A 27,951-nucleotide genomic window follows, 5' to 3' on the forward strand; every position below is an offset into this window, starting at 1 on the left:
ATTTGTATTCAACAGCCTTATCCAATTTAACTGAGAAAATTCTGAGTTGGGTACAGTCCTAGTAAAGTGCTACCCTAAGTATTACAAAGGAGAGAAAGTTTATCATCTCTACTTTCTAAGCAATGAACAGAAATGATGTAAATCAAAAGGAAGTGCAGGTAAATCAAAAGGAGAAAAATCAAAAAGCATCAAAACTACAGATTAACAATGGGACATTCTTGCACCTGTACTGTTACCGTATTCTGTGAGGTGAGTAAAATCTCTGTGTCAGTAATCCTAAATCCCCACAGGACTGAGTGAGACGAGCGGCGAGACTCTTCTCCGTGTTTAGTCACAGCGTATCACAGCCTCAAAAGCATTCGAGCCCTTGATCAGCAAGCCCACCCAAGTTTTACTGCACATTACATCACACCATCCAAGGATATTCTCGGTCCCAGCGCAGCTTTAAACAAGGCCTGATTATAGTGCCTTTGTTGATACTTTAACCACATCACAAGGAGACTCACCTCAATTTCCCCACCTTACATCACCTCTTTTTTGAGTCAATATCTGATCTTCCGACATAGTAGCAGAAGCATTGACATGCTGTAACCTCATTTTAACTGCGTGATAGAAAATAGATGACCTTCTACTTGGAAAAATCAGTTTCCCGGAGTTACATCATGACTCCGGGGCACGTCGTCAGCCAGTCGCCTCAACAGTGCTGTGTGTAAGGTAGATAAAGATATCTAATACATGACTGTCTCTTTTTGTGATTCCCTTTGTTTGACTCTTTTTTTTCTTGTTTTCTTCCCTCTGTTGTGAAACAAACATCTGTAAACAGCTTGAACTTTTAACTTCTCCTGAGGACTCGAGGGGCTGAAGGCTTAACCATTCGCTAACATCTAACCCTAACTTGAACCCACACCTTCACGCAACTGTGCACATGCAAAGAAAACCTCCACACACTCTCTTCTCATTCAAATCCTGGTGTGTGTGTGTGTTTGTCTGTGCACAGATGGAAAGATCAATGACAGCTCGGTAATTAACAGCATGTACCCGTCTTGATAACCTCCTGAAAGACGCGGGATGCCTCTTCTCTGAGACAGTGATAGGCAGATTCACACTGTGTGACACGGGGATTGAGAGACAGAGAGAAAGAGAAGGAAAAAGGGAACAAAGAGTATCTAAAAGTGAAAGGCTGAGTAGTGCAGTTTCAGATAAACACAGCGCATCACAGGTTAGGTAAGAAAAAAAACCAATTCTCTTAAGTACCATGATTCTTTTTTTCATTCCTGAATCTATTTGTGGTCTTTCGGATTGCTGATTCAATTTGTTTTTTGACTACCATGTAGTCTGTTAGCTCAGTGCTAACACATAATAGCAATTCCCATTAATGTGCTAACAGAAATTAGCATCCTAATCATATCCATTTTACTTCACATGCTTATATAGGTTGTGTGCACACACACCTTCAGCCATATGTTTCCTCTGAGCTGTGGAAACGACTAATAGCTGCTGATTTCACATTAGGAACTTAATCTGCTACTCTGGCTTCAACACTCCACATTGACCAGCTACAGCAACTTCAAAGGGTCAAAACCCCTCAAGTTCAACTTGAATAAGTGAAGGATGTTAATTTAAAGGCTCTTTGTGCTGCATGTAATTTCAGTCCCTCTACAAAGTATGCTGCAATTGCAACAATCAATACATCAATCAATCCATGTGAATTCTGGACAACCTAGTGCTTTAGAACAGAACAGAGTGCCTTTATTGTGATTGCACAGCGATAAAAACAAAAAAGATTACATCTCTGAGTGGTACATATAATAAAAATAGAGCATTTCAACAGATCAGCACACACATATTCACTGCATATGTAACTACACAATGAATAAGTATTAAAAACCAGTGGATTAGGTGTGAAATAAAATAGAGATAAATTAGATAAATAACTCTATAAATTGCAGTTAGTCCTAGGATGGTCAGACTTCAGTGGGATATTACATTTCCACAAATTTGACCAATCATCGTAGATTTCTGCAAGTTCTACCAATCATAGCAGTCCCTTGCACAAATATCATACATGTTAGACTCAATAAACCAACCCAGTGTTCTATTATTTACTTTTTTCATGTGTGCAAAGAAGAACACAAGATTTGTCACTGTTTTAGACATTAATCAGTGCTCTGTGCACTTCATATTTGATTATTTTGTGCTTACTGTTTTTACTGAGTGTGAGCTCCAAAAGATTTGTGGACTTTTTCATTTACAAATCAAGCATATTTTGTTAGAATTTTTGTAATTCTGAGCCTTTGTGCTAAGGTTACTTTGCACTCTGTTCTGAGGGTTCTGTTTTATTTCTCACTGGAACAAGTTGCCTTTGATTTTTAATGAATTATACCAAAAAGGGGAATAAATACATAGCAAAAAACCACAAAAAAACACCATCCATCACAATTTTTTAGAAGAGTTGCTATCGAATCAGGCATTTTAGGCTTCAACAACATGTAAAAAAAAGCCTGCGAAATCCTGGACTGTGGATGTCAGGGGCACTATTTCTAATTTCTTATGCAGTATAGAAATGACGCTGCAGAAATAAAACTCAAAGACTGACTGATATGATTCATTTTTTTCACTTTTTCTCATGGTCAAGTGTTAAAAAACCAAACAAAAATCACAATAAACTGCAATATTATTGTTATACTTGGAGAATTGAGGTACTTAGGAAAAGCAACATATATTGAATCAGCGCCCAAGTATTGTCATAGTATTGAATCAGGAGATAAGTGTATCTCAGCTCTGTTGCAGGCTGTGCTAAAGTCTGCTGTGATGTGCCAACCTACTCCTCCTGCACCTTCTCATCTTTATTGTCCTCCTCTGCTTTTCCTCCTCCTCCTTTGTCTGTTTCCTCCTATTCCCACATCAACCTGGGGTCTTCCTCTTCTTCACTCTCCTCCTTATCTCCATTTTAACTTCTGTTTCTCTTTCCTGCTTCCCATCCCTTGTCCACCTCCTCTCCTTATCTGACGGGCTGCCATCCTAACTGAACGTGCCAGAGGGTGAACAGAGTTTATCTTTTGTTCTTGTCCTCCCCTCGACTTGATGAACACTGTTGCTGCATCATGTGCCCGTGTGGGATAGATGAGAAGTGGAAGAGGTGGGATAGGAGATATCAATTCAGAAAAATTGAGCCTGCAACTATCCTAATTTTGTCTCTTTATTATTTCTCTCTGTTCATTTCTCCAATCAAATCTGTGTCCTTGTCTTTTTTCCCCCCCTCTCACTCTCTCCCTCCAATTAAACCTTTGCGTGGAGCGTGCCCATGCAGGTGAGCAGGTGCCGCTGGAGTTCCTGGCAGCTCTGAAGCTCTATCTTCAGACGCGGAGGTTTGAACAATGCGATTGAGATGAATAGGGTTGGCTACATCTAATGTCTCATTAACACACAGTGTAAACAGTGCGCGAGAAGAGAAATAAACACACACACAGAGAAGCAGATGGGAAGGGCAGCATGGGCAGCAGCAATTTGTTGTGGGAAGACAAGAGGGAGGAAGTTATTCTTTTGGAGTGGATATCACATCTCTATGCCCATTTGCAAGTGAATGATTCTGCCTGGATGATAAATACGTAATTGTTTTGTTTTTTTATGAAGTCGAATCCAATTTAACCAAACAAGTCTTTGGTGAATCTTGAAAATTTATGGAACTAAACCTTGTTATTATCTTTAATGTCCAATTGAAATCAGTTTGATGACATATCAAGTAATGAGTAAATAAGCAGTAAATTTATAGTTTACATTGTCTACCCTAAACCACAAGCGTTTAAATAACCTAACCACTTTAGCTCTCCTGAAAAAATCTTCTTCTAATCTAACTTACAAACATGAGCACATATCTCGTCCTGCACCTGAGGTTGTTCAGCATCAATTTGCCGACTAGACGGCCAATTATCTGCTCAGCCGCAGCACATCAATCAGCATGTAAACATACCTGGAAATGTCACTTCAGTCGGGTTAGGTGCCGATGTGATCCTTCCTCCTCAGTGCTACTAACAACATGCTGTCTGGTCATGACATGTAAGCTGAGTTTACTTTGTCTCGTGTTCCCTACGGTGTAAGCTGCTGTCAATCAAACTCCTCCAAGCTGGGTGAGATGAAGGAACGTTTTTCTTCCTTTTAATAATAAGAAACTATTGACAATACGTTTAAAACATGTTGACTACAAAAAGTGATGACTAAATGTAATTTCAGCTGGACTGAATACACAAGAGAATTTGGGTAGCATCATTGGCTAAATTTAACTGCCAAAAGGAGCCAGATAAACCATCAATATTGCTGGTTACAAAGCTTCAAAGTTCTACATATAGTTTTGCATTTAAGGGCACTTCTTCCCAGGGGTTGTGTTAACCTAATATTTTCTGTCATTGATTTTTTTTTTTTTTAATCAAAGATGGAAAAATCTGAAGGCTGTTCATCATTTTGACAGATTAAATCACTGAGGGTGATCTACTGCAACATTAAGTAATTCATATGCAACACTAGGTGAATAAATCCATAAAAAAAAGAGTACTTCCTGTGCAAAACTAAACATAATGCAATTCAAGGGTTTACATTAAGCTCACTTTTCCAAAGTAAGACTAGCAAAGATGCTGTATATCCTATCAGATACCAGTTGTGACAGGTGTCATAAAACCCCAGCTAACTTAACTCATATGCTCAGGTCATGTCCAGCTCTGGCAATTTACTGGTCTGTAATCTTTAAAACACTATGAGAGGCACTTAATATTGATTTCCAACCTAATGCAGCAGCAGACATATTTGGTATCACAGATAGAAGATACTCTACAATAAGGAAAAGACATAAAAACATAATTGCTTTTACAAAATTGCTTGCACGCAGAAGAATATTATTACATTTGGAAACTCCTCATAAAAATCGATTAAATGCAAAATTTAATTTACACTAGTCAACTAGTCTAATAGTAAAAAAAACACTGAGAGAGCACTTAAGGTTGAGCACAACCTATTAAGTGATCATGCAAAACACTGTCCGAAAAAATACTGTACATATCAAGAGCCATTTGAAGACATTAATCACACTCTACAATGGATACTTATACTACTTATACTTATGTTCTTATGCCTCAGAACCAACTTTCTCCAATCCCATTTCCTCTTGTCCAGCTTTCTTATTGCAGGGACCACAGGGGGACCATGAAGCTACGATGTTCAGTCCAGACATCAGCCCCGCCCACTCCCTGGGTTCCTGCTGTGTAACCTTCCAACCAACACATCAATAGCATTTGACCCTCAGTTCATTCCCATATGCTTGATATTTTATCTCACCCCTAAATATTGATCCTGCCCACCTCTCTGCCCCTGAACCTCAGGCATCTTCACACCCAATATATCATTCCAATAACAAACTTTTATTCATAACTGAGTCTCTGTAAGTGAACTCAACATTAAACTTTAGTACACGGAGCAGTCACATGATGCAGCAGCAGTACCAGTTAAGGATTTGTCCAATTCTTGTTGTTTTAAATTAATGCAATGGTTAGAGAAATATATTTTAATTTTGCCCATCCTAGTTTCCCTTCCTGAAGTTTATTAGTTGTTGAAAAATGCTCTGAAAGGTGTTGCTTATTTCAGAAATTAAACCTAGTTTTGATTTTTCATAGGAATCAGCCCTCTTCTTCACCACCGTGGCCTGTGTCGAGACAAATCTTACTTCTAATAAATGGGAAATAAATTTAAGCTCTAGCAGTTAAAGAAACTAAAGTAGCATATAACTCTACATGCTTTATGTTATAAATATTCAATATCCTAAAATGAAGATTTTAATATCATCACAGGAATTCTGAACATTTTACCATAAAACAGTTATCATCACAGATTGTAAGGGGACACAAGTTATTAAAAGTGCATTAAAGTGCCAAAGATGCCTCAATTGTTAATCATCAATTCGCAGGCGAGACGAGCAATTATCTGCTGTGCTGAATCACATCAATCAGCACGTAAACACACCTGGAAATGTCACTTCAGTCGGGTTAGATGCTGCTGTGCTCCTTACTCTTCAGTACCACCAGTAACAACACGCTGTGTGCTCATGACACGTGAGCTGCAGTACAACGTAGTTTACATTGTCTCGTGTTCCCTACAGTGTAAGCTGTTGTCAATCAAATCCCTCCAGCTGGGTGAGATGAAAACTCTTTTTTCCCCCACTCAATAATAAAAAAATGATTAACAATACATTTAAAAACATGTTGGCATTATTATGGACTACAAAAAAGGATGACTAACTGTAATTTCAGTTGGACTTTAAGACTACACAACTGCATTTTGGGAGCTTTATGGACAAAATTTAAGAGCCAGAAGGAACCAGATAAGCCATCATGAAATGCTGGTTACAAAGCTTCAAGCTTTTTTTTTTTTTACAAACAGAGATGGAAAGATGGTCATCTGTGACCACTCAGGTGCAGAGGGAGCACATGCTTTGGAATTTCCTCCCAGTGAAGCGAGTGCTGGTTGGGTTGGGAGTCATTCATGCTGTATTTGCATCGTTCATATTCGCCTGTTTAGGCACAATAGCTGCAGCGTTTTAGTGCCCTCCGCTGTCACTGTGAGAAAAAAAATTATTTGTCTGCTTCTTTTGATGTTAACAAGAAAAGTAACCACATGTTCCGTGTCTCTGTTCCTCTTTTCTCTCCATTCATTTATAAATGCATTATTTGTAAGTTTGTTCAATAGTCCTGTATTAAATATTACTGTTGTTTTTTGAAAATGAAATGCTGTTAAATAGGCTGTCTCATGATTAAAAAGTGAAAGTTAAAATGATGGAATTTTTCCGACCCTGTCCGTCAGAATAATGAAAAAAAAAAAAAATCAAATTCATCCTCTGCTTCACCACACCATGGCTCTGCTTCAGACAGCACAGTTTGTTGAATTCTTCCTGCCTGATTTATGTCTGGGGAACTTTTGGACAGCATGACCTCTTCAGCTACTTTTCAGCTGTGGTCGCTAAAGTTATTAGACTGCAAGTTACGCTCAAGAACAAAGGCCACACCTCTTTTTTCATCTAATATCCTGCGTCCATCAATACAGGTGTGTCTAAACCCTTCGTCTCCTCTCTTAGTTTTTCATATCCTTACACACCAAATTCCCATTTCTCCAATGCCATTTCCTCTTGTCCAGCTTTCTTATTGCAGGGACCACAGGGGGGGCATGAAGCTACGATGTTCAGTCCAGACATCAGCCCCGCCCACTCCCTGGGTTCCTGCTGTGTAACCTTCCAACCAACACATCAATAGCATTTGACCCTCAGTTCATTCCCATATGCTTGATATTTTATCTCACCCCTAAATATTGATCCTGCCCACCTCTCTTCCCCTGAACCTCAGGCATCCTCACACCCAATATATCATTCCAATAACAAACTTTTATTCATAACTGAGTCTCTGTAAGTGAACTCAACATTAAACTTTAGTACACAGAGCAGTCACATGATGCAGCAGCAGTACTAATTACATAGAGTAATATGTTTTAATTTTGCAAGTAAAAATTATGATTTGTTCCCAACAGTTACAGCCCATCCTAGTTTCCTTTTTGCACGTCAACTTAATTTTTAATTAATTTTTCTTGGAAATTACTCCTCTTCTTTACAACCATGGCTCAAGTCTAGACAAATATTTTTTCTATATGATAAATAAATGCACAGCTCTGGTAGTTCACAGAAGTACTCTACGTACTTCATACTATAAATACTATATTCAATATCCTATAATGAATATTTTTAATGCTGTCATAGTAGGAATTCTAAACTTTTTAACATAAAACAATTATCATCACAAAATTTATGGGGACACAAGTTCTTAAAAGTGCATTAAAGTGTCAAAGATGCCTCAATTGCCTGGAGAATGAAGATTATGTTGCTGTAATAGCAGCACTCTCAGCACTCAGTGAACAACTATCAGTGAGAGCTCAGTGAAGCTGCCCGCAGCAAGGATCTCTGCTGCTTCAAAAAATTTGCCAAGCACTTCTCAGCAAGCGGGCTCAGACACATCTGAGGGAAAAAAGTCCCGGTGCTGCAGCCTACAGGCTTATAGAGACACCCGTAGCAAAATCTCTTATTTTCCACCCCTATAGCTTAAATATCAGCCTTTGGGGAGCTGTCTTACTCTGTGTTGAACTCTTGAGGCATGGAGGCCAGACAACAAAACAACTCTCAGCTGTGGTTAAGAGGCTTGGGAATCAACAAAGAACCTGCACCCCCCCCCAGAAAAAAAAAAAAAAACTGAATGACTACAGCAGTACTGGCCACATTTTGATATGAGCCAGACTCATCCCTCCTCTTCCTGTGCTGTGTCGAGCATGCATGTGGAGGAACCATCCTTCCCCAAATGGAGTAAAAGTCCGACCTACTCAAGAACCGTCACCGACCTTTCACCTCTTGGACAATACGTGGAACAGAAAAACTGGTTAACAGCAACCTGCCAGATCTCATCCTTTAGTTTGTTCAGACGTAGACACGTAAACAGAAATACAGAGACAGAAAACTGCACTCAAATACATGTGGAGACATTTTCCAGTACATGATAATGTTCAATTATCTCACGGGTTTGTGAGAAACTAGAGTTACTGCCTTGTAAGAAAGTTGTATTGGAGACAAGCAGGGTGGGCAACATTGGCTTCTTTTTCTCTGTTTTGTTGATTTAGACTCACTTGCTCTCCAGAATATTTCTGTTTTTCAGCCAGTTATTTCTAACCTCACCATCAGTCTCAGCAACACCAGTCCACTGGCAGAGCTGAAAAGCTCATTCAGCAGTCTTAGAATTCAGATGGCATACTCTGCTTATGTGCAAATTGCAGACCTTTAATGAAAATACAGAAGGGTGTGATTATTTTATACTCTGTTTCCCACTATATGACAAATCATGCCACTGTTAGACCCATCTTTTTACAAGTGCGTTTGAATCCACTAAATTATTTAAAGGGACAGGATTGGATTAAACCAGACGAGCAGTATCGAGGCACTTTATGCTTTTTTTTTTTTGGTTGTTTTTTTTCATTTGAAAACTGGTCACCATTCACCTAAACTGTTTGGGAGATTCTCCAGCAGTGTTCTTGTGGGCTAAAAAACTAAACTTGACCTTCAATTGGCATGAAGGGTGAGTAGATAATGACTGAATTTTTATTTTTGGGTGAACTATCCCAGCTTTTACAAAAATAACTTTTCAACAACGTAGCAGCAACATAACTAGTGGAAACGTTTCATCTGTTATGTTGCAGTAACATTGTTAAAACTGTGTTTGTAGGGGTCATTATGGAGCACACGGGGGCAGTGGTTTCATGGGAGAATCAGAATTATAATGCTTTTTTTCTTAAACTAAGGAAACTGGAGACATAGATACACACATATCACTACAACTGATTATATTCTTAGTGAAATCCAAATGTGAACTGTCTGTATTAAACTCCACCAGATATGTGAAGGAAAAATGTTTGAAATTTATGCTTCACAAGAGCAAGCAATAATACTGACCATGAGGTTTGTGCTTGCAGATTTGCATATCATAGAAGAGTGGACTGCTGGCCTTCATGGACGTCACTCACAGAATGTTCTTCTACTTCAGTCTGTTACCGTTATTTACCTATTTATTTTCATTTTAGTTACTCTTAACATGAGCTATGTATGTTTAGAAGTACTGTATACTATATATGAATGTATCTATGACCAGTAACTCTGTGCATAAGTAGGACAGACAGAGGAACAAACTGAGACTCAAGAAGCGAGAGGCAGACAGAGGCAGAGACGGAAACAGAACAGCAGACATGCGGAGACGTGACTGAGTCATAGCCAGAGAATAGTTGGCCAAACCAATCAATGGCCTCATCCCCTCTCACAGCTCGTTCGCAATGTGACATTTTCCACTGGAGCAGAACAGCCTGAGAAAACAGGCGTGTGTGAGCAGAACTGAAACAGGGTTTAAGATTTCAATTAAGGAAGCTTAATTAACAACATGAGAAGGTTCTTCTGAAGTTTGGGTTGACTAAAAGTAGACACCCCCTGGTGTGATATGTCATCATTAGTCCTGCAGGGGTGGAAACTTTGTTGGTGTGTGTTTCTTTGTGCACATGTACTTGCAGTACCAGGGCCCATATAATACCAGCAGTGTGCATAATGCCCACTGTGTGCAGTATGTCTGTATTGGGAGGCCAGCACTTGTGTTGCAAGACTTTTAAATAGAAATTACTGTCCAAAAGGTTTCTAAACAAGAGAAGGTTTAAACCTAGTATATGACTGGACTGAGTATGGTCAATTTTCTGGTCTGTACTGTGAATTCCTGGATATTAAATGCCCGTATATCTGTTGTTAAAGAGTACTGAAGTACATGTAGCATATCACATGACATGGTTGAGCTACCTTATGTTTAAATAAAAATAAACTTACAATTTCAATTTCAATAAATGAAGTTATAAAAGCAGTTGCAAGAACAATATTTTCCACCCATATCTCAGAATGTTTGATTTGAAAGAGAGCGTATTTTAATTTATTTTAACCATTCTAATTATCTGTTTCTACCTGCAAATTTAAAATGTTTTTCAAAGACTCACTTTGTATTGACTGCCAGGCTATTTTTTATTTGATCTATGAAATATTTTTTTCTTTTCACTGTTCATGCAAGTAACTAGTTGTGTGCTGGTCATTTGGGATATCTAGATAAACTTGGGTGGGCTGTAAAAAAAAAAACAGAGTTTTTATCAGCGTCCGGCCCCTCTGTCTCCATACCGGCCCTCTGTGTGTCTATCATTTGGATGTACGTAAAAACAAGTTTGATAAACGCTCCCTGCAGCCCGCATGAGCACATCTATGTAGAGATTCAGCATGTCGCCTGCATTGGCTACGTGGCTCTCATTAAAAATAGATAATAGTATTTGACATTTTTACATGGTACATTACACCATTCCCCAGGGTTTAAATGTCTATATCTGTAGGATATGTAGCAGACATGAAAAAAATCAAGATTTTTCCAGTGTACTCTTTTTCTCTCTGTCAACTCGGCAAATGTAGTCAAATATAAAGTTACTACAAAGAGTTTTTAACTGGTTATCAATCTGTTTCATTTTCATGCTGCCTCTGTGTAAGTATATATATTCTACATAAGCAAACAGGGCCATCCCCGAGAAGACTGACTATATTTTGACTTTGTATTTTTGTGGTTATGGTGGAGAAAATGTTACCGTTTTTGTCCACAGGCACCTCCAAAATCAACACAATATAAAGAACCATGTAGTAGCTTCAGTTTAGTTTCCTCAGCTGCTTTCTTTTTTGTGAAGCCTTTTGCCTCCCCTGTACCTTCCGACCCTCACTCCATGAAGCCAAAAACAGTTAACACATTTGTGAAAGAATGAAAGATATCATCTATTTCAACTATAAAATATGAATGTTATCCTTTATATGGAAGCTATTCTAAGACACAGAATACAAAGTAGAAAATAGAAATACAGTAAAGGCCAAGATGCCAGTGTTGATTAATAACTGCTTCACAGGTTCAGCCATTTTAATATGTGTATGACCCTTGTTAATGTTTGCTTTGTAATTTCTGCAAGAAACAGGCCAAGTCTATTTTAATAACAACAGTATAATTCTAAATAGAACAGACATCGAGCTCCTGCAGATGTCCCTTGTCTTGAATGAAGGAATGTGATTATTATAAGAACAAATTTAGTCTATTCTACTCAGACGAGGAGAGCAACAAAAGGCAAGCACCCAACTGTTTGCTTGATTCAATACGACATGCTATTCAAAACAAAACAAACACAATCCTTGTCTGCTTTGCTCCACTCCACACCACTCCATGGTGGTGCCTACATCACAGCAATTTTCCAAATTCTGTCTTTTATATGAGAGAGTTTATCCAGGGTAGGATTTTTTTGTTGTTCTCTGGAGAAGCTGAGGTACATGACGTACTAGGCAGAGCATCTGTTTCCAAATTAGAATCACCCTAACCTGCCAAGAACATTTGTTTATGTATGAGTTACTATATGCATGTACAGCATCGACATGGTAGTAGGTACACCTAATTTTCCTGAGACCCATTTATGTTTTGAAGCCTCTGCAGCCCAGAATGTGTTTCTGTGAGCAGCGTGTCTCTGCTGCAGTGCAGGACAGGTAGCTCCGGCTCTCCTTGGGGGATTATGAACTCCTCTGCTGACTGAAAAGTTTTTGTTTTTTTGCCTGCAAGAATAAAGTTTACAGAGCTGCAACTCAGCTAAACTGGAACAATTCCTTCACCCCGAACTTTCCGCTCAATGGAGCCAAGATGAAGGTGAATAAAATTAGAGAGGTGGGTCACCCGGAGGTGAAGTGAAGTGAAAACCGAACGGAGAGTTCACAAGTTTAATCCTCATGACAGCTTGTGTCTCTGACCATGTCAAAGTCTCTGGCAAGATACTGACCCCTGTGACATACAGTATGTGACTGTGCAGTGAGCGCTACACAGAGATAAAGGATCAGAGGTTTATATGTGCACACTGTGTGGGAAAGGTTCAAATCCACCAAAGGTGTAATGTAAGATGACCCAGAATAATAATAGAAAACTTGTGCTGACAAAACAGGAAATACCAAACTTTAGACCCAGCCTCTGGAACAAGCAGCGAAGCTCCTAGATAAACACTCCCACTCCTCTGAATCTACTGATAGGGACTGTAAATCTTAACATAATCAAATCAACAGAGGTAGTAATTTAATTTCTATTGTGATATTGTCACAGCATCACAGGCAGTCCTGAAGAAATGATCCGTTGTTATATCTGGGGGAATTAATTAACACAAGACTTGCAACTCCTCTGGTGCGTTGCCAACCATGCACTGACTTTGTTTCAGTTCATTTACAGTTGTAGTAACGTCACGGTCTCAACAAAGGAGCTACTCGCTATTCTACAGCACGCCGATTTTTAACCCACCTTCTTGATGTTTGACAAATAATCAATACGCACATAGAGCTCACTGTGGTTACAATCATTGACTGTCAGAAAGATGACTGAGTGGCAACATTAGCGTTCATCTTGAATGCCACGAAAACACAAGTAAAATCATCTAAAATTAGAAAGAGCTGTCGTGTCACTGATTGCACAAATAAATTCAACAAGAGATTAGAGTCATCTTTTACAAAATGCCAAAAGCTTAAGAAAAGAGAAGCAAATGGATGACTGCAATTCACAGAAACTTGGATTTGCGGTTGTCCTTTGTTTCAGTATGTTGGATTTTTAGGTAAAATTATGCCTTAACTCATCATATTCATACTCATCAATTAAATATTTAGCATCTTTCATTCATATTCTGTGAAACTGAGCCTTTTGTTGTAAAAACAAAAACATTAATCATGCATCCTCAGCCATCACAGCAAACATCAACACTGCTGCATGCGAACACTTCTCGCTTATAATGCAATAAAATAAAAACTTCTGCACATACAACCAGAATATCCTTTGGTGTCCTCATCACTTTAATTTTGTCAACAAAGCCCATATTGAAATAACGTTATGACCAAATGTCAAGGCTTTTGAATGACTTCAGGCTTTGTTTTGTGTATTTCCCCACTGTCAAAATCAGGTTCATAAATGTCAGGAAATCCTCATTCCTGGCCACATGTCAGTGTCCATGGACCACTGTGTTTATGTATCATATAATGTACATGTATACATAACGCTAGTTCTACTTCTTTGGTTGTATGACACACTTCTATTGTTTGTATTGCACTTCATGAATCCCCTGCGAGAATCAGATCTACTGCTTTTGACTCATTCTAACTACTTTGGAAGCAGTGAGAAGCCATCGCCCTTGGTCAAGGACAATGTCAGAGAATCCATAATTAACATGAATATTTTTTTCTTTTTGGTGTGAATGAAACAGAGCACCCTGGGGAAACCCTCCTGCTGCGAGGCGACAGTGATACCCACTGAGTCACCGTGCTGCTCTCTGTACTGACACCAGCTGAATAAAATGAACACATACGTGTTTGGAGGTTGGTGATGACGGTGCCGCTGGTGAGGGGTCCTTTGGTGGCATAGAGGGATACAGAATAGCTGGTGCTTGGTTTCAGATTGGACAGCTGGTGCTCCTGCTTGTTGCCTTCCACAAGGAAAGTATCAGCCGTCACTGGAAAACACAAGTAAAACACACATTCATTAATATGTTTACTACATTTTCACCATTTCATACTCTGTTTTTACTTTTGTTGAAACCTGGGGCAGCCAAACTGTGGCCCTCAGGCCAACTGCAGCTAGCTGCCCATTTTTAAATGGGCCACAGTGAGTTTTTAAAAAAGAAGTAGTCCATGACTTGAACATATTTCTAATAAATTGAGCTGGATATACAATGTGCATCACACTTTAAATACTAAAAGTCTCTGTCATCTTAAACAACTGCTAGCAAGCCCTGTCATTGCACTTCTTAATTTGAACACTAGAGGCCACTGCCATTTTCAACAATTATTTGACTTACTATGATTAATTACTAGTTGATGAAAATATTTACCTCAGTTGATTAAAGACAGTGGAACCGAAAAGATGGAAGAGAGCAAGTGGGTGCCAAAAATTTCAGAAACTTTGGAAACTGGCAATTTCTGCCTGATCTGTCTGTGTTAACTTTACTTATTTACAGATTTACTCACAAAATAAAATTTTAAGTGGGTGCATAGACCATGCACTGTTGTGGAATTAAATATTGGATTAACTTTATATTAAATTTATGAGCAGCAGAGACAGAAATATATTTTGAAATATGTGGGCACACCAAGAAACTACTGTAATGTGAAACATTAAAAAACATTAAGCAGTTTTGCAGTTATTTTGATTGAAAATGAATTTTCTACAGCACGTGGGATCTAGAAACACTGATTTTCTTGACATGTAACTGGTTCAAAACTACACATTTACTATTGTTTGACCTGAGACTATATGTTTTTGTATATGGCCCACAATCAAAAAGGTTCAGCCACACCAGTCTCAATCGATTACATTTAATTATATTTCTTTCGAAGGTTTCTATACTACAGTACTTATGCTTTTGGTTGAAATATGCTTTTGGGGGCAACTTTGCAAAAATTAACCACGCTTTAGATTAGAGTGTTTTAAAATATGACTAAGTACTCTGAAAATACAAGATACCTGAAATACAAGACTGAAAGGCGATTCTTTACAACTGATCTTATCTAAATATGTATCCCAAGAATCATTCGAAGGTATTTTCATGACAAATATATCCATCTAACTCATTTAAACAGGGTGAATTTGAATAAATTACCATTTAATTACCAATCTGCATAAGAAACTGGGAAAAAATGCTGATGAAGAAAATATGATGTGTTACATGAGCATAAGACTAGAAAAGACAGTTAATATCACTGCTATATGTCAAAGAAAGTGTTAGAGTTTTAATGTATAGTAATAATGATGAGAGCTGCAGACTTCACAGTGGCAGTGATGCTAGTGAAGATATAGACAAACCATATATTTTCCATGTTACACCATTAATCTATTTTATATGAAGCTTGACTGACTGATATCATGATGGTTTGGATTTTATGTGGGTGTTCCTGGTTGCCAATAAAAATCTATTTTGTAATGCAGGACAATACTTGGTGAAATATGAGATTTATTGACCCTGATTTAATACACTGACACTCAAGGGAATTTGTCCGCAACTTACATCGCACTTCTCTAAACCCTGGTGGAGGCAGGTTTCCAAATATGTGTCCAGCATATAGATACTGTCTCTGTAACTGAGATGATCTGGCTGCCGTCCAGTCAGTCAGGGTGTAATTTACACATTGACTCCAGGAGCTGAGTAATACAGATTTCTCTGGATAACTCAAGGCATGGCTTAGTCAGTTGGGGTCATGTGCAAATGAGAGAAATATGCTTCCCATGACATTTTTTTCTGGCCAGTTTATAAAAATCAGGGGAGAAAATAATGGCTGAGATCAAGTGTTAAACGTTAGACTGGTGAATTTTAAAACATGCTTTGCAAAGGCTAATGAAGGCTATTCCTTTGAAACTATTTATACTTTCATATTTCAGCACTCTATCCGTGTATGTCGAGTAGCTCTAAGTTATATGTGTGGCTGGTCTACCAACTACAACTTGGCAGTCATCCACTTGATTCATGGAGTGAATTATAAACTGACTCTGCGAGGAGAAATATGGTTATCTTTTACCTATCTGGATTTGGCTGTCAGACAGCCAAGACCCGGGCTGCATCAGAAACATATGCCGTGTTTGCAATGTTTGTGTCAAAGCTTAGTAGTTCAACCAAGCATAATGAACTGTTTTGAAAGCAAGACAAATGGACTCATATTGCCTCGAAGGATCACACTGAAAACCTGTCACAACTCTACATGCTGCACCTGAATGACCTAAAACAAATCTGCTCATTATGCTCCGACTCTGCAGTCAGATCTTTCTGCTGCAGTCAGCATGAGCACTGGGGGGAAAAAATGTATGTTATGTTAGGTGACGTCTCTGCATGCTTAACCTGATTCTGGGCTGTTTTGGGTAGTTGTTGCTAGGCTTGTTCTGATATCAGCATCAGAAAATGCCTGTGATACTGACTAAAATATGGTATCGGTTGGTTCCAGTAGAGGAAAGGGCTTGGCTGATTTTATTCAAACCACTTATTTGGTCAAATTGTTATGCTTCACTTGTGGTTATTCATCAATTCATTGTCTGAAAAACAACAAATTAATAAAAGCCTCTAGATCACAGTTCTGACAACTCACCCTGGTTGTGTGTGAGGGTCAGCACGTAGTTATCGACACTGGAGAGAGGGGGGTTCCACCTCAGCAGGGCTCCTTGTGGGGTGATGTTGAGAGCCGTCAACTCAGCCGGCATGTCCATCGCTAGGATTACAGCACAACAAAAACAGTAAGTTTGACAGAAACAACAATAATAACAGGCTCTCTGAAAGAGATCAGTTTTCAGGACATTTCTTTGGTTTTTTATTGACATCCAGCTAATATGACAGCTGTGGATAACTAGAACTACGACAGTAAATTCACTGCAGGACACAAGTCAACATGCTGGCTATACATGAGTGTAAACAGGGTTTGCAGGTCCTTTAGAAGTTTAAAATCCAATAATCATAATTTTAAGCCTTGAAATTTGACAGGTCTTAAAAGTTGATTGGAGTATGAAGTTAAAATTACTTTTATAAAGTTGCATTAGCTCAGCCTTGCTTTTAAATGTGTTTTTGGGAAGATTTTTATGTCATGCTGTAAAACTTTTTTTGCCAGTGTGGTTGTTAAATAGGTCTTAAATTGAACTCATAATGGTCTTAAAAAGTCTTAGATTTAACTTGTTGAAACCCTCAGAAACTCTGAAAAATATATTAGCAGAAATGTCCGTTTTGACAAAGACTTAACAGATTTGTTTCTCGTTTGTTCAATTTATAATGATAGAAAACAGGGAAAGGCATCAATGCCGAACATTTAGGAAGCTGGAACCAGAGAAAGCTTTTGCTTTTTCCTCAGAAAACAACATTTTCAAATGACTTAGTTGACCAAAATAGTTGCTGATCATTTTTATTTCAATGAACTAATTGATTGATGGACTAATTTCTTCAGGTCTGCAGAAAATAAAAAAAGATTCACTGCATAACAATGCTCTGGACTTGCCCTTAGCTGCTGCAGGATTTCTCATACAAAAGAATCAAAAACAGTTTCAGGTTTCAGGCTCACAATTTGTCTGGACAGTAGCTTTTTTTGTCATTTCCCAGGAAAATTACATGAATTTGTACACAAACTATGGAGCTGTGTCACAGTTGCTTTCAAAGGCAGAAAGGCTGTCATTTTGTACACAGTGGATTGTGATATGACTGCAGAAAGACATAAAATATCAATTACAGCTAAACAGTTTTGAATGGTGTTCTATTCAAATAGAAAACCATTACTCAACCAACATCTGAGTTATAATTATAGAAACTCAGACACAGAATAGCTTTGCATTCATGTCAATAATGACTCTCTTTGCTGTTTTGATCAGTTTCTTCAATTCTAAGACACATCAAAGAAAAAATTATGCAGTCAAAATGGCTGCAGAACGTCTCACGTATTCTCCTGAGCCTACTGTTTCCCCACCCTCTTCCTAATTTCATTCTCAGACTGCTGGACATGCCAAAATTGAGTTTGAATTTAATTATACCTTTAACCTCAGTGTTTCAACCCCAATTTCTCCTCAGGCGTGTTATTTTGGCACGGCAGAGAGCGTGGCAGGAGAACACAGAACGCTGCATGTGCTCCAAGGCTCAGCCCAGATGAGGTAATTAATAATGCCCTGCCCTCATCAGAATAAAAAAAAAGAATTGAGCACATTAGCACAATCGAAGTGAGTTTGAGTCTTTCTTATCACTGCGATAGATGAACAAACCTGATTAAAATCATTACTTTAATTGCAAAAAGGTTTAAGTGAATTTAATGGAGGCTTGCCAAGTCAATTAGATTGGCAATGGAGATGGAAGAGATGGCCAAAAAAGAAAAAAAAGAAAAATAAACAGGTCATCCTCCTTTATCAGGCCCAGTGATAATCCAATCATCACTCTCCATCTCCTGATTGCACGGGTGAATCACAGGCTCTCGCAAACGACGTCATGCTCGCACTCGGATCTGTATCTGAAAGTCAAGCTCCAGCGCTTAAGATCACGTTTGGATTCAAGACAAGAGAAAAGGTTTGGACAAAAGGAACAAAAGCTGCTCAGGGACATGGGGCTCAGCACAATTAATCCTTGAGAGTCTGCTGCCAAAAACCACTGCATGTACATTCTATATTGCCAAAATCTATCCGGGGATAAAGGAAAGCTGGACATTCTGATAAACATCATGTAAATGATAAAGCATGCACAAACACTGGTATGGTCCGTCCACACTGTTATAAAACCTGTAAGAGTCAGGACAAGGAAAAATGAATTCATGTTTCTGTTGTGCTTCCAAAACTAATTACAGTGTTTGCCAAGGTTGTCTTGGAGGAGGTCAAATGGGCCAAGCAGTTCTTTTCTATGGCTCACTGCCCAAAGATACATATAAAGAGTAAACCTGCTCTATATGAAAAGTGCCCTGCAATAACTTCTGTTCATTTCAGTGTTATATAGATAAAAACTTCAGTGTTATATAGATAAAAACTTCAGTGTTATATAGATAAAATTAAAATCAATCAATTCAAATTGAGGGACACCAGGCAATATTGTGGAAAAACTGATATTACATAGTATTTTAGACATATAACTTTGTCTAAAGTTTGACTGCTCCAAACAAAAGATAATTTGAGGTAACAAGTAAATCATATGGATAAAAATGAGTGATAAACTATATTAATTTCTTTCACCAGGATTGTCAACTGTGTGACAAATTTACTATAGTTCACTTAAAGTGGTAGCTTCATTACTTTGATACTTATGATACTTGAAATTACCTTTATTTGAATCTTCACATTCACAAATGGTGTAATATTTTGTGCTGAACACCAACTAGTTAAAGTGTCAGGTATCATCTAACTGTTAGCTCCACAGGCCAAGTCACAGTTGCAGCCGTGACCGCAGTGCAAGGAGTAAAAATCTAGTCAATCTAGGAGTAAAAGTGTATCTATGAAAGTGAATGATCACAAAAAAAATTCTGATTGGAGTTATAGTAAGGTGTTAGGTGTCTATATGTTTACTCTTGCGGATCATCTCAAAATTATAAATGAGGGATTCCAACTATGATTGCAGTTAGCTTTGACTGTCGCTGAGTACTCCACTGCTAACTACCTAAAACGCTAACACGACATTGTTTATTGACCAACAGACTGAACATCAAAGAGACACAACTTTTTAGAGATCGAAAACTTGCAGAGTGGTTTTCCCTCTCTAACAAAACATTTTGGCTGAGCACACAGGCACCAGATTGCAATGGATTTTTACTGGGTAACGGCCAACTGTTTATTTTGTACAAAATAAAAGTTGACACAGTTTATAAGCCCGCTCTGCCGCTTTGATTCTACCCTTGATTTTATGGTAGAGAACTGTGCACAGGAAGGTTGCAGTGATGTCAAGGTACATTGTGTTTTAAGGGGTCATTGATGTGAACCCTGTTTATGCTTAAAAAAAAATCTGTTTTGCTGGTGTGCTATTAAATGTCTAAATCATCGGAAAAACTGGCTATTTGTTATTTGCTGAATATGGTATTTTTAGGGACACCCCAGCTGTGATGGTTGGCCATGAGGGCAGTCTGCTTTGTGCTGTACCTGTGGCCATTATGTGGACCAGACTGCAGCAGACAGTGCAGTTAGAAAGAAACACTGGACCATTTTACTCCTCAGTCCATCTCTGCATCCCCTCCCATTACTGTGGAAGCTGCACAGAAAACAGGTTGTCAGTGTGAAAGTGTGTTCTCCACATGAACCCGGAGCTTCACTGGGTGTGTTCGCTGCTCTGTGCTCTATACTATACCAGCTGCTTTCATGCTGCATGTGAACCGTGCTGCCATGAAGCTAAAGGGAAACTTTAATGCTAGTTTTACACTGTGAGTGTACTTTATGTGCAGTAGGCTTACTAATACATCCATTTAAAAATGAATGCATCACCAAACATTACAGCCAATCAATGAAATGACCTTTATGTAGATTCACAGGAAGTGATCATTAGCATAACATTAACACAGCAGTCTGCTTTGAAAGTGTGACTTTGGCATCTCCTCTTATCTTATTTTTGTTTTGTGTCTAAGTGACTAATGATGACTAGACGACTGCAGCCATCAGCCGTAAAACAGGCTACAACATAATCCTGAGGGCCAATTGCAAACCCTCAAAGTACGTGCATTAAAAGTGCTTGTTTGGCCAGTGACACACTCACATGTCTGACAACAGTACGGAAGGGATCACTACAGAAAAAGACCTTTTAGTTAAAGAGTAAGATCCTTTTTGTCGCTCTCACCAAAGCAACCAGACTCCATTTACAATCATTTTATCATCAAACACACTTCATTCAAACTTAACAGAAACAAAATAAAAGTCACCAAAAACATCTCGGTTCACACTAGAGCCGCAAATATTTTCACAGAGATTGCAATTGCAACATGTGATACGATTAGTGGAAATTATCATTTTTTTTATTACAATTTTCATCTTCTCTGGAAAAAAAAAGAAATTGTAATGATGTGATATTTATTGAGGTCTGTACCAAACAAATATGTTTTCTTTTATCTGGATTACAAAATTTTTAGGCCAGATCTTCTCTGTTGTGCTGCAGAGATGACCTGACCTAAAAATATTCTAATCCAGATAAAAAAAAACATATTTGTTTGGTACAGACAGGCAGCACTACAGTACCTCATTAAAATGCTGTTTTCTCTTACATTTTTCCTTTTTCAAAAATTGCAATTTGATTCTTATTCTGTGATTTGGATATTGAACTTGGCCATATTGTAATTTTACTGTGACTGTGATTAACTGTGCAGCCCTAGTTCATATTTCCGTTGCAACCACCAACTCTGATTTGATCTGGTTGAAACAAATCCTTAATTCATAGTTAGATGTGAAAATGTCGGAGGAGGAAGAAGAGAAGCTGCAGGGACAAACAGCAGAGCGTGATGATATACTGCGATAATATCATGATGATAAAATTACTATTTTTGTAAATAGAATCTGGTGGCTTTGGTGAGAGCAATGAAATGGTTGTTTCTGGCTAAACAACATGGATCTTACTCTAACAACAAGGTCTCCCTCTGTAGTGATCTTTTCCATAATGTATCAGACATTTAGAATAACAATCTGAGCCTGTCAGTGGCAAAACCAAGCACTTTTAGTGGACGCACTTTGATGGTTCGCAATTGCTCACAGGGATTGCACTGCAGCGGTTTTGCTTAATACCAGACCAATTTGCTGTTGTCCCGATTAGTCTCTTAGACACAAAAACATGGGAAGAAGGGTACATGTTGGAAAATACTGAGGTTACTCTTTTAGTGTGAGATAAAAATGAGTTCCTCTGACTGTGTACTCAGGCGCCACAAGACGTCTTGCTTTATTATAATCCTTTATTCAGTGTTACTCAGGAACTACTTCTTAGCTATTAAATAACTGGCAGTTAGTGGCAGATTTGCTCTGTAATTACTAATTTCTGTGCCTTTTTAAAAAAGTGTTTCTGAAAAATAAAAGACCACTTGGTTTAAATGACCTGTTGTTACACCTTTATTGTATCACACTCTAAGTGGTCTCCTGCAGTACTCAAGTAGACATGTCACATTGAGAGTGTTACACGTGTAGAAAGGCTGAATGAGAATGAGTGTTCACCTGGAAACTGCAGGCTGCTGCACGCACAAGACATGTTTAGTCTAACAAACCTGGCTGTTTTTTGACACAAAGAATAAAGGCTTTCAAAAATGACAACCATGCACTTTTTTTGATATCTGTGCATGTGTGTGTGTGTTTGTGTAATAGATTGTATTGATCAAAAATGGGACAGAATCATTCGAAAATATTAAATATAAATATTTTGCTCATCAAGTAGTCAATTCAGTGTTTATTGTGGGTCTTTGCATGCATGACAACATATGGAAAACAATTTTAAAACTAAAGTAATTTTATTTTTTATGTTACACCCATGATACTTTGCCTCAGGGTTACCTGTTTGCTTCCAACTGGCTACCTGAAGCTGCTGCTGCTGCACATTAAAATCATTCACTTCAATGAAAAACTGCCATAAATAAGATAAGATGAATGACGGAGGAGCTTCACCAGTCCAGATCTGACATGTCACATGTTTTGAGCGCCACACACCAAACTCAGATAAAACTTTCGAACTAGGCAGTGCTGATCAAATATGAATCAAGAATCTGTGAAGGCGTTGCTTATTTTTCCCCTGAGGTGTGCTATTTAGCTGTAATTTGAGAAAGTTCGCAACCAGGCTGCCACTTCTTCCTTCCTTCGTCACACACTTCCTTTGTCATGATTGGTTGTAGGTCTATAACCACTGGCAGAGGCACTTTGGTCTCCACCTGTTGATAACACACTAAATTGAAAATGATTCCAGACTAATTCACATTTCTGCCAGAACAGCTGAAACATGAGCTCGCAGATTTATCTGGTTTCAAGCTGTGAAACTGTTATCATTTTTGTAATTCAGGATTAATTGTGATTTTGTGGGTATTTTAACAAAGCAGCCATTTAAAATGGAAGTGTCTCCCTCATCTATCTTCTCTTGAGATAGCTGGGGGAAAAAAAAAGTCGGACAAGTGGTGGGGTTGGTGGGGAAGAGGCTTTAATAGTCTGTCTCTGAACTTCACTTTTGGGAAGAACGATTCTTTACTATGGGTCCTGACACTTTCCTAATGAGCACCCTCCATTAAACGGGCCTTCACATAGTCCATTTAGTGTCAACCATCCCAAATTCTTCTTAGATTAGCACTACCTGCTGTGTTGGCAAAATGAAATATGGCTCCCAGCCTTTTTCATCCCCTCTGACAGTAATTGATTAGAGAAGTGAAGTTAAGTAGCAATTTCGGCGTTATTCAAGCCATTACATACTTGGCCAGGCAATGCTGGATTATTCTTCCAAATCCCCTGTTTATGTATTGTTGTTGAAAGCAGCATTAAAATGTCCCTGGTTGGGCATTGTGTGATGTGAGGAAAATGTTATTTACCATTTCTAACAAGCTTGACTTTGGAGTTATGTTCTTTTCAGGCTATTACAGCCCCAACGGCTCTGCTCATTGTAAGTACGCTGGGATTGTTAAAAAGGGGAATGATAATAAAGAATTGGAGGGGAAGAAGAGCAAGACAGAGATGAGAAAGAAAGCGAAAGAGACTCTTTTAGCGTCTTTTTTTCCTCTCGTTGGATTCTTGAATGTGGCCCCTCCTGGTGAATCGGGTCTCATTGGCATGCAAACAGACCTTCTGCTCTCTCCTATCCGACGCTCTCCTTAGCGCTCTCGCTTTTACCTCTCTCACACACACTCAAGATTATGCATACAGTGCTGGGAGAGTGTGTTAATCTTAGGTTAGTGGAATTCTTTCACAGAGAGGAAGGACGGTGCCCCATATTCACGTGTGCGTATGTGTGTGTATGTGTGTGTGTGTGTGTGTGTGTGTGTGTGTGTGTGTATGTGCAGGTGAGGCTTTAGGTTTTTAAGTTATGACTCTGAAAGCAGGAGAGCTCGAGTTCCCGCCTATAATGACGAATTGGGAAGACATAGCGGCAGAGAGAGGAGATTAAAGAAAAGAAGGGATGAAAGAGAGAGGTAATAGAAAGAGGGGAGAAAGATGGAGGATAGAAGAGAGAGGGATACTGAGAGAGGTGTAACGAAACAGAAGGATAAAGGTGAAGAGATAAGCAAGAAAGGGAAGGAGAGAGATAGAAGAGAGTGAGACAGAGTTGGGAGTAAGTTACCAATTACTGGGTCATGGAGTGGACAGTTTCATCTATTGCAGCAGCAAAGATTGCGCCTCCTGCAATGTCAGCTGTACCCTTAGATTTCGTCTGACGTCTGTGTGTGTGTGTGTGTGTGTGTGTGTGTGTGTGTGTGTGTGTGTGAGAGTCTGCTGCTCCTTTTAGCACACATCTCCCAGTGCACAGCTGTTATTGTTGTGGGAAGAACAATTGTTCTGAAAGTCGAGCAGAGGAAGAGGAAGACTTCATTCATTTGACACTGCAAACATTTTGTCCCCTTGCCACCCACTCACAGTGGGACGTTTATCAAAGAGTTGTAGTCGAAAGGAATGTGAGGAATGTGTCTTAAAGCAGTGTGATTTCCTACAATACAGGAACGAAACATTACACAAACCCATCAAAAGTAGATCACAGCGTTTAGCGTACACACCAAAAACAACACAACAGTCCTGCAATAAATCCAACTTCATGAAGGTTATAATTTTTTAGAGAGGTGTTGATTCAACTTTATAATATATTTTAGAGGTGGCAGTTTGTGGTGCTGCTGAAAAGTGTTGCCAGGTGTCCAGGATTTCCACCAGTCTATTGCAAGCCAGGTGGCCTGACAAGTTGACACCCCTCCAGGCCTAAACATTACCGATTTAAACTAAAACGTGTTATACAAGTAGAAAACTCCTTTAAAAGCTATAATATTTAACATTCCATGTTAAAAACACTACACATATGGTATATATTTTGTTAAGCTGTGTACTTAAATCAAAAGTTATTCAAGGTTACGGTGTGATCACTACAAGCCATTGCTAGTTGTTATAATGCAGGATACATCAGAGAGTGAGGAAGGAAGCTGGCGCACAAGTTTAACAGGAATTAATACATTACCTCCTTAATGAATGTGATTTCTGCCTGAGTTGTGTCAGATAAAAGTGAAGAAAACAACTTTCATGATCCCACGCTACTTCATAACATCATCAAACTACTTCTTCTGCTATAGTTTTATTTGAAAGGCAGAATATACATATTGTTAAGATTAAGGAATAACTCAGTGTGTGGGTTGTGTGCATTAGCCAGTTGTGCAGTCAAGCAACAGACACACATGAGAGAGTATGTGTGTGACATTATACCTGTGAACCTAGCAGTGGAGTGTGTGTACAGTTTGGGCTATTTGATGATGAAGAAATGCCACAACTCCTCAAGCCAAGTTCCACTTTGCTTGTTGATGAAGGTGGTGAGCTCTGAACTTAGTGACAAGCTCGGCTCTGGTACACGTAAGGCAGACTGACCTTTAAGGCGGACCAGGTATTTTCATTTGAGTGATAAGCTGCTCCTCCCAATTTTGCTCAGCTGTGAACGTAGCAGTGGAGTGTGTGTACAGTTTAGGCTGACTGTCAGTGAACAAAGACTACAACTCCTCCAGACAAAAGGAAGTTCCTGTGTATTTTTTACTGATCACGGGGGAAAGCTCACAGATTAACCTCAGCCCAGGCCTAACAGTTCACTTAAGTTGGACCAGCCTCCCAGTTGTCATGGCATAAAACCATGCTAACTGCTAACAATGGCATCGCTGTCTGTGCAAAAGAAAAAAAAAAGAATACTGCATCGAATCATGACCTTAAAATCCAGAGTCAAACTGATTTGGAGGATCATATGACCAAACTATGATATGAAACAGCATTTTGTTTTTATGTCCCTACACTGTGCAGATGTAGCCTGATCCCTACCTCTAAAACTCTCAATTGCAATTGCGATATTTGTTCGGCAATGTATTCATTCGCCACAAATAGCATCAGAACAAGTGCACACGCATGCACCTACACATTCAGCCATTCACAGGCACACAACCTCACAAGCACTTGACCTACATGACAAATTTCAGCCTCCAAGGGCGAAAACTGTGGCCGCCAAAGGCTGGGGAATTTTTTGTGAAATGACCATTTCAGCTGGTCGCAGCTGAAAATGGACAGAAAAATGGTATCAAGTGTGAGTGACATGGACACAGCTGCACAGGTCGCTGTAAGTTGATGCAGAAAGTTGATACAGAAATATTCATCCTTGACTCAACACATGAAAGATAGTTAACTGCTTTTATCAACTTCTACTGATGCATGTTGACTGAAAATTACATTGGTGATTGAGTAGTCACTCACTACTGATTGGTGAGAGAAAAACAAAACAAAATAACCCCCACTCTGATTATCTGGCTAGTCCATGTGTAGTTTGTTTGGTTGCATGACTCTATTGCACGGCGTTTGCTCCTAATAACGTTCCCTTAAGGACTCCTACCTGTGAAGACGGACGTGCTGACCACTTTGCTCTCATGACTCCCTCTGACAGCATTGAGGCTGATCTCATATTCTGTAGCAGGAAACAGGCTGGACAAGGTGTAGTTGGTCACATCGCTGTCAATCACCACGCTGTCCACTCGACCTGCAGGAGGACATCCATCACTCTCATCATGCGTTTCCTTGTGTGCGGGGAATACTGCTCAGCCAAGTGGTGTGCGTTTTGCATCATAGAGTAAATATTTAATCACGACAGAATTTTAATTAAAAATTCAATTAAATTTCACTGATAAAATGTTACAATTAATTAGGTATAGTGAGGAGTGTAACAAGGTTCCCTGCTACAAAATATCTTAGATCAGAGAGACCTGCAACAGCAAATGCCATGTTCACTTAACTGTAACATTAAAATGCCGTATGTCGCCGTGTTTGCTAATATAATAAATACCACATTATTATAATGCAATGAAAGCCATTACAGTATTTAAAGAATAAGCTACCTCTGGCTGACTGGTAGGACAGCTTATAGTATTCAAATGGAGCCAGTGGTCTGATCCAAGAGATGGTCACTGCATCTTCAGTCACATCCGACACCGTCAACTCTTTAGGTGGGTCCATGCCTTGAAGAGAGATGATGGGTGGGGACATGTTAGAATAGGATCAGGATGGTCTACAGTGGACAGTCTGGGAGACTGAAGGTTTCAAATGATATATAAAAGAACAATCTTACTTTCCAGAGTTTATTGTGAAGCCAGGAGTACAACACATTATGAGGTATATTATGAAGCAAGTTCAAAAATTTACATAAAAATCTGCAAGGTGCCCTTGTAAGCTCAAGTACTTCAGCGATCCCTGCTTTGTCCATTTTTAATTTCCTCTTCATTATATGTATTTACATAAACAGACCTGTCCTTGGTCTCTGGAAGCACAAGCATCTTTTAATGCAAATGTGTAAAATAAATAAACATCATGAAAAGACATTCCAGGGGAAATCTAGCTCCATCCAGCTGAAAGAACACAATGGGTGGCATTAGCATTGAGATGGAGTAGGGCATACTCAGAGGAGATTTCCCTCCGTGCTGACAATTTGTTTTATGCGTCTCCTGAGACTATCGAGCTGCCGTGGAAAAGGTTACGGCGAAAACAATGCGGCCGCGCAATTAAACTGACGACACGTCTTCGTCTACTAGAGAAAGAAAAGAAGGATAAAGAAAGTTAAAGAGGGGGATAAAAAGAGACAAAAAAGAGGAGGAGATTAAGAGATCACTTCCATCTCTTGGGG

The 27,951-nt window shown here is 38.9% G+C and overlaps 1 protein-coding gene across 3 annotated transcripts in view; it reads right to left on the minus strand.

Moving 5' to 3' along the window:
• The window catches only part of tnr (tenascin R (restrictin, janusin)), a 238,688-nt gene that overhangs the window by 25,756 nt on the left and 184,981 nt on the right, over positions 1 to 27,951 (minus strand). For all 3 annotated transcript variants that reach the window (XM_084733239.1, XM_084733240.1, XM_084733241.1), the window contains 4 exons: positions 27,170 to 27,289; positions 26,671 to 26,814; positions 16,760 to 16,879; positions 13,996 to 14,139 (listed from right to left, as the gene is read on the minus strand). In XM_084733239.1, coding sequence (XP_084589365.1) covers positions 13,996 to 14,139; positions 16,760 to 16,879; positions 26,671 to 26,814; positions 27,170 to 27,289 — 528 coding nt within the window. The remainder of the gene's footprint in view (positions 1 to 13,995; positions 14,140 to 16,759; positions 16,880 to 26,670; positions 26,815 to 27,169; positions 27,290 to 27,951) is intronic.

The sequence above is a fragment of the Lutjanus erythropterus genome, chromosome 12, assembly GCF_056507025.1.
Source record: "Lutjanus erythropterus isolate fLutEry1 chromosome 12, fLutEry1.hap2, whole genome shotgun sequence".
NCBI lineage: Eukaryota > Metazoa > Chordata > Actinopteri > Lutjaniformes > Lutjanidae > Lutjanus > Lutjanus erythropterus.